At 44.0% G+C, this 10,126-nt stretch overlaps 1 protein-coding gene across 2 annotated transcripts; it reads right to left on the bottom strand.

Annotated features, from left to right (window-relative positions):
* Positions 1–6,973: 6,973 nt before the first annotated feature.
* Positions 6,974–8,733, bottom strand: LOC133897838 (chloroplast envelope quinone oxidoreductase homolog). Of its 2 annotated transcripts, none has more exons than XM_062338668.1 (4): positions 8,436–8,733; positions 8,180–8,359; positions 7,992–8,080; positions 6,974–7,876 (listed from the first exon to the last, which is right to left on the bottom strand). In XM_062338668.1, exons 2-4 carry the CDS (start codon positions 8,268–8,270, stop codon positions 7,169–7,171), a joined length of 888 nt encoding a protein of 295 aa, XP_062194652.1. In that variant the 5' UTR covers positions 8,271–8,359; positions 8,436–8,733; the 3' UTR covers positions 6,974–7,168. The 2 variants fall into 2 exon arrangements, with proteins under 2 accessions (XP_062194652.1, XP_062194651.1); XM_062338667.1 differs by having other exon boundaries at positions 8,180–8,321; positions 8,436–8,732.
* Positions 8,734–10,126: the final 1,393 nt, after the last annotated feature.

The following is a 10,126-nucleotide window of genomic DNA, read 5'->3' as shown; positions in this document are numbered from 1 at the left end:
AGGATGAGTTTATCTCCACTCACCACTACATTTTCTAATTGTAGTACTAAAAGATTAGTGCTAGTGTTTCTACTGCATTATGTGGTAGCACATAGATCCATAAACCTACTAATTACTTTGTCGCTTCTATGTTTTGCAATAGTGATCACAACAGGTGCAATTAATGTAGCATCATGAAGAAACGATGATGTAGAAATGATGATTAGGGCCACAACATTTGGTGACTTGTCAAATAGTCAATTGTGAGTTCTCAGAAGACTAGTGGAGTGCATGTAAGCGTTAGTGGTACATGCCAAGCTATAGCAGATTTATATTACATAGACCAGTGTGTAATGCCCCTCTCATGCCAACTGACCAATCACAGTGGCCTCCCTAGTTTTCGTCTAAGTGCTTGACTTGCTAAAGCAAGCTCATCTGTGAGTTTTCTCAGAGTTTGGTGTGGTGACCACCAAGATTCGCGCATCTTCCAAAAATCCGGCTACTACCGTCTCCCCTTTATGATTCTTCCATTCAAGTGATTTGCCCATCTTCCACAAATTTGGCCGCCACCGTCTCCCCTTTATGATTCTTTCACTTGAGTGAGCTCTGTTATAATTTTTGCACTTGGAGCATCTCTAGCACCTCCCAATTATACGTTGGATGAGCCGAGCTACGTCTGGAGGCTACATGACAACCACATTGGTCAATCAGCAGACACAGGGGTAATTTGAACACACATAAAACTTGCAGGTGTTAGACCATAAGGAATTGAGATGTATATGGATATTTAAAACCCCCAACACTTGCAAGTGTGGTTTTTAAATTTCCCCTTAAATAATTGCAAAAACACACAAGTAGTCTATGTGCCACTAATTAGGGGAAGGAATAAATCTACCTAGCTCAAAGTGTTGAGATTCGTCTAGATAGTCCCATAAAGTATAAAAACAAATATTGCACCTTGTAGACTATTCAATATCATTTAAATAAACCCCTGGAGTAGTTATTGAGGTGGGTTTAATTTGACATTATAAAAATCAGATTTTCAAAAAATAGAAAAGTTCAATATATGGAACTTAAATTTCAAATTTTGATGAATGTCAAAAACCATAAGTTCACATATCATATTGAAATATTCATATTTGATTTTCAACTTTTTTTTCTAAGTCAATGTCACGTCAACCACTATGTAATCGTCATGGTGGCAAAACCATCTGTGTTATTTAGACAATATTGAATAGTTCTAGGAGCTTATTACCTGATTTTATGCATAATGGGTTATTAAAACGAACATCAATACTTTAAGGGGTAAGCGGACTTAGTCCTTAGGGGAAGGCGAAAGGAGCTCAGATGAAAGTGTCATGTAACACCTTGTATTTTATCCATTTAATAAATTCCACTAAAATTTTGAACTCTTTAAAAATCCTCAATAAATCAAAATCAAATAAGTGTTATATTGAGCAAAACATACTAAATAGGCACCAAATTTAGAATTTGAAATTTTGAAAATATGCTCAAATCAAACCTTAAGGAATTTAGAAGTTCTCTATTTTTTCTTAATTTAAAATTCTAATTCTAATTTGAATTTACTTTAAATTTAAACTTATTATCCTCCCAGAAAAGTTTAAACAAATTCAAACCTCCAATTATTCCTCAGGTCAAATCCAATTCCTTTCTCCTTTCGACTAAGCCCAGAATCCATTTCTTTCTTTTTTCTCTCTCTCTCTTTCCATATTTTTCCATTAGACAGACCCACTTCTCTTTTCTCCTTCGGCCTAGCCAAGCCCATCCATTGATGCCATCCCATCCGCACCACATCAACCCAGCTTTGGCCCACCCCGCGTCGCCCTGCTCCTGCCCACTGAAGCATAGGGATGCCTCTCCATTCTCCCTCCTCCAACCACCCGCTACGCCACACCGCATGGTCAATGCTCTCTCTCTCTCTCTCTCTCTCTCTCTCTCTCTCTCTCTCTCTCTCTCTCCAGATCTATAGCCACTCCATCGCATACGTCATGGGGATGGCCACCTCAAGCCTCCCGCCAACCTGTCACTCCACTAGTCAAGGTGAATCCCGCGGGAGCTAGGATGTTGTCGGTCTCATACCATCGCGCCTCGACTATAAATGGGATGCCAACACTCTTCTCCTCATACCATTGCACTACGACGGTTCTCACACTGCTCCACCTCTCCCAAATCTCCACCGAGCTCTCCCCTCCTCTGCTCTTCCCTAAAAATGCCACCACCTTCAATCTCCTCCACCGGTAAGCCTTAGCCATGCCCCACTGTCCAGCTCACCTCCTTGTGAACCCTCTCATTGTTGCTCCCCTTCGCACAGCTCAGAGCGCCTTGGATTTGGAGCTAAGCTCGAACCAAAGAAGATCACCACCGCCATCTCTCCTTTTTTTTTGCACAGGAAACCTCTCTAACCTTGTCAACCCTTGATAAGTGTTGCGTCACCTTCCTCTCCCCCTCCCTGAGCCTTTGTGCCTGCTCTTCTAGGTCCTAGCAAGCCCACACTAGCACCGCACCGTGCACATTATGCTACTGCCTTCGCCATCGTTGGCCACCGACAAGTCTGCTCTAGCCTGGCTAGCCCCCGTAGAACAATCCACATGCATTGTAGAAGCTTCCCAGTGCACCATCTTAGCCCCACAATGCATTAACATGTGTTTCCGTTCTTCACCACCACCCATGCCAACTCCGATGAGCCCCCGTTGCCGCTCTAGCCGGAGTTTGACATCAAGGACCCTTGTCTCATAATTTGTTGACATAGCCGCCACCGAGATTACCATTCCGGCAAGATTCTTGATGAGCTTTGCCACATAATAGAGCCAGGTGGCACTGTTTCAGCACCACACCATCCCCTTCCTCTAGCTGCCTACATGCCCTCACGTCGCCACTCTTTATCTAACATGGCGTGCGCTTTTTGTCAGCCCACCGCCTAGCCAGCACTGCCACATCAGCCTAGTCAATGGCATTAGCACACCATAGACCAATCTATGTACATCATTTGGTCCATGAATACATAGATCGAGTCCACAATACAATAGCTGGCCTAGCCAGTTGTTGACTAAGTCAACATTGACCATTTACCATGTGCCCTACCTATCAATGTCTGAGCATTTTTGAAATTTTAAAAATAATTATTAATTTCAAAAATATATTATTAAATCTGAAAAAGAAACCATTTTCCTAGGGAATTGACTATGACAATAGGATACTACCAAATCCGGGCATCCTAGTGTTTTTCATAATTCTCAGGGTATATCTCTATCTATGAAAAGGGATCTCTGGATGAAAAGAAAATTATATGTAGGTACTCAGAACATCCTGTAATCAGAGAAGTTTATCTCCAAGAATGGGAAAAAAGAATCCAGATGACATATGACGCCCCTTATATATACGGAGCCTGAGGCCCCTGTGAAAAAGAAGGTCAAGTAAGTCGCACAAGCCTTTCTACAAGCCAAAAGACACCCAAAGTCGAGTAAGAAAGTCATCAACTAGGTTTAGATTCATCTAGTCTAACCACATACCCCTATAATAGGCTCAGACCAATACAAGACAAACATGATATATGGTTATTATCCTCAAGGAGGTCCGAACTAGTATAAAAACTCCTATGTATTCTCCTGTGATTCGTCTACTCAAAATATCTCCTACCTCCTCAACAAGTTTATTAGACCGGCAGTTCACAAATCGTCGACATGAATATTCTTCCATTTTCTTTTTCTAGAATTAGTTTCCTAGCAAAATTCTAAAGCTCGTTTATCCTCTATTCCAACTTTGATTTTGATGATTTTTTCACCAAAAATCATCTAAATTCAAGATCTATCTAACTAAATCAGTTTTATTGTAGTTGCTTATTTAGCATTAATTCGCATACTATAGAAGAAGAAGCCTTCGAAGAGGAATCCAATGACCTAGATTATGAGAAACGAGTAGAAGAAGACCTTGACAAGGCAAGTTCTACACCCCTAGACCATATTTTACCTAATTTTATAAACACAACCCAGTAGAGGCAAATTTGAAACATTATATCCTTTGATGCTTACTTGAATTTATTTAAATAGTTGAATATTTATGACCTAGCTTTAATATATCATACCTTGCTATAGATTTACTTATCATTCGTTGGTGAATCACCAATCTTACGAACTTGTAGAAATAGTAGGGGATACTTCGAGTAGACAAATCAAAAAACACACAGAGGATTTGTTTTTTATACAGGTTCAGACTTCCTTTAGGATAATAGTTTTACGTCATGTTAGTCTTGTATTATTCTCTAAGACTGTTATAAGAGGGTGTGTGGCTAGTCTAGATAGATTTAAATCTAGTCAGATGACTCCCTTATGCGTAGTCAAGGAGAGATGCTAATACAGATCTAACTACATAAGGCTTGAAGAGTTAGGGCTTCCGTATGCTTCAATGGCGTATATGGACTTGTATGTGCTTGAGTCTACTTGTCCTCCGCAGGGTCCTCTGGCTCCGTATATATATGGTTATCATCATACGGCTTCTAGAGTCCTTACTTCTTATTCTTCAAGATAAACTTCTCTAATTACTAGATATTCTAGGTATCTGCAGATAATTTTTATACATCCAGGGATAGATATATACCCCAAGAATAACGAAAAACATGGATATCCAGATATGATAGTTCTACACTACTCATTGTCACATTGAAACCCTAAAAAATCCCTAATATCAACTATATTGATTGTTTGTATGATTTTTTTACTACTAGCTTGCTTAGGGCTTAACCTAAAAAATTTGATTAACTACACATAATAATCATGTTTTTGTGAAAAGTGTGAAATGATGTGTGTGATTGGTGGTGTGAGTGGGTTAAGAAGGGTGGTGTTAACAAAACACTAAAGTTGATTTAACGGGGGTGAGTAAGGTACCCCACGGGGGTGGGAATGCCTTAGGAGCAACGTTCGCTTGTATGGTGTTCTTGCTGAGAGACACTTATCTCAGTCGTATAAAGACCAGTTCATTGTGACATGTTGCCTAGTGATAACCATAAAACTATATGTCTTGTATGTGACAGAACTTTACTCAATCTCTCCGGTTTAACTCGGTTCCCACTAATAAGATGATAGTGGCAATGAGAACCAGGAGAAGGCTCGAATAATCTGTGTGAAGTCTTGTGATCTAGTTAGGAGACTCTTAGTGAGTCATGTTTATACAAGCCCATGGTTGAGTGTTTTGTGGGTGGATATTGTGACGATGTTGAGAGGGTGTGGTGTCTCATTATGCTAGCTCCGCCAGTTACTACTTTGCTTGACATTCCTGTGTTGTTGCTGTCGTGTTGTGGGTTTGTTTCAGAGTTTCAGTCACTGTTGCTCATTGGAAAGATGAAAGAACATTAGGTGCTTTCCTTTCTGAGTTGTTCGTCACCCTTGTTTCACCTACATATTGTGGCCGACAGCGTTGGTTACCTGATAACCATTCGTCTATTGCCCTAATATAATGCTCGTGGGCTCGTGATCTGAGTTGAAAAATTAGACGAAGCGATGCAGCAATTTTTATGCACGAGAGCGATAAGTTTTGCTGGCTAGCTAATGGTGAGAATGGCTGGAGCTAGATATTAGTAGAAAAATAATTTGTGCAGACGGTTTGAAAACCCGTGCGGGACACTTGTTTAACTGTATGTGGAAAAGAGTATATATAAATTATTTGTACAGATGACTTGTTATTGAAACCGTCTGTATTAAGTTTTCTAAGTCAAAAAATCTAAAGATATATTTTTCCTACCCACACCAGCCTCCTATATTATTATATAGACGTGGTCGCAAGTCACATGATTTTTCATGCGAAATACTATGAGTGCATTTTCTAGGAGTCGAACCCACAAACTCTAACCTCACGCGAACCTTTCTTACCGTCTCACCTGTAATTTATTGCTGATCATTGTATGAAAATAATCTAAACTAGAACCGTTTGTACTATTAGTGCAGATAGTTGTAGTGTATAACCGTTTATACTGTAGCATCCCGCTTTGTTGTAACTGTTTGTTGTTATTTTTTTAGGTGGTTTAGTTTGGAACCGTCTGTGATATTCTTTTTATAGGCGGTTCTATAGATCTGTCTATATATAAGATGTTCTGTTAAATGAATTATGTAGTAGCGAAAGTTGTGAAAAAGACGGTGGTTTTGCTTGGCGTGGGCGCTAAGGCTCAAGATTCCCCCGGCCAAGTGCTTGGCATAATGAACTGAATTGAGCTGCACGATTAACTACATCACGTTGAGCTGCTGCAGTGTACCACATGCAGGTCGTCCCGCCAAGAACTACAGGCACGGGGAAGAAGACGGAGCTGCCCATCTTCATCTCTGGGCTGCCAGTGGCATCCAAGGGCATTTTTCCTGGGCACAGCTTTTGTGCGCCATGGGGAAGGGCAGCTTCTCTTCTTTCGACGTTCGATCCATTGATCCCAGTCAGGAGACCAAGCCGGATAAAGCACGTATTGTTCATTGCATCTACCCTCAGGTGGATAAACCATCTTCTCTTCATCGCATGATACTGAGACCAAATTCTGTCGTCATAGTGAAGCAGCAGAGACAGATTTACAAACTATGTGATCGTCGTGATGCATCCAATCATTTGGCTTATCCTTCGCCGGCGGTTGCTGCTTTAACCATGTAAGCATCTCATTCTTCCAACATCTTCTATTGCTTCGGAACTAGCTGTTTCTTTCCTTCCCTTGTTGTTGCTGCTGCTCAATTTGATCCTCTATTTGCACTGCACACTTGGGTTGCATCCTCTGTTTGCACTGCACAATTATTGTTCATTTATTCATACGTTGTAATATATAGTTATATATACAGTGACACGTTGCTCATTTATTCAAACGGCATTGCTAAAGCTTACTCGGGTGATCCTGTCTCCCTCCTCACCTGTTTTTGTTTTTGTTTTGCATGGATCTGTGTCAAGATTTGTTTTGGGTGGTTAGGCTTTTTTAAAATTCGGGTGTCAGAATCATAAAAAACACCTGAAAAGTTTAATACTACCAACACATGCAAATTCCATATGAATGGCAGTTAGTTTGTATAGGAGCTACGATCATCGATGGCGTAAATCAAAATTCTCACCTAAATCTTTGTTACTACTATCGTCACATGGAAGTCTAAGCCGTAGATCCTAGATCCAGTGGTGAGAAACGGTACATGTACAAACACAGTGCACGATATGCTCACTCTGCGCCTCCCATTTCTACGACGACCTTGCCGGTGGCGTGTCCTTCCATGCTCTTGGCCCAGCCCTCCTGCGCCCTGCTCAGCGGGCACCGGGAGTCGATCACCGTCTTGAGCCTCTCCTGCTTCACCATGCCCACCAACAGCTCGATGTCCTCCTTCTTGGGCGACACTATGAGCGGCACCAGCCTCTTCTTGGAGAAGGTCACCCTCTGGAGTAGCGCGGTGACGACGGCCGCGACACCGGGCGTGATGTCCACGACCGTGCCGGCGGGGGCGAGCACAGGCTTGAACACGGACCATGGGAAGCCCGTCGCGCAGTGCACCACCGCGTCGTACCTCCTCCCCGAGGGGCTCCGCAGCGCGGCGCCCTCCGGGGTGGCGTAGTCCAGCGCCTCGTCGGCGCCGAGGCTCCGGACGAGGCCGAGGTTGCGCGCGCCGCAGGTGGCCGTGACGTTGTGGCCAGCCAGCCTGGCCAGCTGCACGGCGAAGTGGCCGACGCCACCAGAGGCCGCGGTGACCAACACGTTCTTGCAGCTGGAGTCGCCACGAGCTGGGTCCAAGCTGACCCCGGCTGTCTGCAACGACCGGAGCGCGGTGACCGCGGCGATAGGTATGCACGCGCCTTCGGCCGCGGACACCTCCGGCGGTCTTGGCACTGTCAGAGAAGCCGACGCCACAGCGTACTCTGCGAGCCCGCCGCCATTCTGCCATGATCGTTGGTTGTGCATTAGTACTCAGAGCTCAACAGCAGCCCACCCAATTGTAACAAACAAATTAACTCTTCTAATTGCGTAATTGCAAAGCATCTCACAATCTTACCGGAAAGTTGATGGCGATGACCTTGTCCCCTGGTTTGAGGCTGCTCACTCCAGCGCCCAACTCCACGACTTCTCCGGCTAGGTCGAAACCTGTTTCAGCATGCGTCAGCGATTAGTTTCGAGCAACTCTGCAACCCTCCGACGTACTCCAACACACCCGTCAAAGTGCCGAGGAAATGCTCATGTCACCTGAGATGAAGGGGAACCTCCTGGGCATGACGGGCCGGGCGACGCCCTTCTGGAACTTCCAGTCGACTTGGTTGATGCTGGTCGCCTCCATCCTGATGAGCACCTCCCCCTTCCTCGGCGCCGGGATCGGCACCTCCACATGCTGGATTCAGTAGAACACGCGCGTGCATCACCGATCAACTAAATGGACACAGGTAATAGCTCGATGGCACGCACAAACTTGGATAAGATACACAGGAGGTGTGATATTATATACCTTGAGGCTTTGTGCTCCCCCGCCGTATCTGTCGTACTGCACGGCTCGCATCGTGCAAGAAGGCATAGCCATTGCCGTGCCGTCGACTTGCAGTGCAGGCCGCCCGGAAGCGACGAGGGAAGGAGATGGCACTGGACTACAGAACGATGAGTCTGTCTGGCCTGGGACAGCCGGTTTGATCTCGGTCTGATGCAGTAGTGCGTTGAGCGGCGGTGCAGTGAAGAAGAGTCACCGTGAGCGCGCCTGCTTCTGATGGGCGCCGGGGCCAGCGAGCAGCCCTGTTTGACCCGGCGAGCGGGGGCGAAACGCGCGACGTGGCTCTGCTCCGCGCCGCAAGGCAGTATACGCTCCGCCCGGGGCAGTATACGCTCCACCCGGTGCTGTGGTGGAACCGCGGGGGTTCCTTGCGCCAGGAGGCAGAGACAAGTCCGCCGATCGTGAGCTGTCGCCCCCGCGCGCGGTAGACTGGTCACGTCAGTGCCGGATCCAGATTTAACATTGGGTATTCAGTATTAAAAAAAACTGTTCAATCCAAAATATGAGAAGTTTATAGTAGCGTAAATTTTAAAGTATAAATTGTTCGCAGCAGCAGAGAAGTTTTAACTAATTAAGAAAAATTATAAAGTATTTAAAGTACTGCCGACTGCCAAACTAAGCAGTCACAACATGAAGATCATGAGTTTATGATGCTTACTGCTGTGGTATAAGAATGTGAGCTCTTTCCAGTTAATAATCCGAGTGGAAAATAGATGTTAGCTTAGACTCATGTTTTGCTGGATGATCTGATAGATTGAAGTAGCAAACAAGTAAGTTGGTCTAACTAAAAATATATATACGTAGTATAACTGTTATATAGTTATTTCTTTAAAAAAATAACTAAATATCCTTGCATCATGGTGGTTCGCCCCTGGGTCACGTCAGCCGTGACCTTCTAGTGGATCACGATGGGTTTGAGCACTTGTAAGGACCGATCGAACCTGAAAGGGCATTTTGTTAACCAGAGAGAATATTTTTTCCTCTTTCTTTTTTTTCAAAGGGAAGGGATTTCATTTATATATGGTGCAAATACATTCCTATTTTACATTCACCCCCAAACAACAAGTAAAAATGGCACAAAAAAGGACAACCAAGGCCTTTCTGCCATCTTCAACCTCTGCCATGTCTTCCGCATATCCGACATCGACAGCTGAAGCCAAATAACTTAGGACATCAAAGACCTTGTCTTCCCTTCATCGGAGTCGACACCAAAACCCAAATGTTATAAAATTGCAACACTAGTGACTCGGAAACTCCATCAGGTCGTATCTGGGATACTGAGCGAGCATCGGGAGTCTCAACGCCGAACTCCGTAGTCAGAACGGATCTTAGTGTGCATACTACCCATTTTTCTACATTGGTAAGCTTTTTTTAAAGCAAAGTCGGATGCACACACGTATGCACACCACACTCATGCATACACACATCCACGTGGATGCATCTTAACACACGTCTAAATAAGATGAAAGGTACAACCTCACATAACACGAGTACGTGCTTTGACCACTAAACACATCCACATATGTCTGTACTATTTCTCTCGGAATTAAATTTAAAAAAATAAGAGCACCTGTGCCAAGTTGAAGGACTTGAATTCGGGAGATAATTACATCACAAATACCCTAACGAATTAAACTATTCTCAGTTCGTCCCTA

Source organism: Phragmites australis, chromosome 17 (genome assembly GCF_958298935.1).
Source record: "Phragmites australis chromosome 17, lpPhrAust1.1, whole genome shotgun sequence".
Classification (NCBI taxonomy): domain Eukaryota; kingdom Viridiplantae; phylum Streptophyta; class Magnoliopsida; order Poales; family Poaceae; genus Phragmites; species Phragmites australis.
This window is presented reverse-complemented; position numbering and strand designations above follow the sequence as displayed.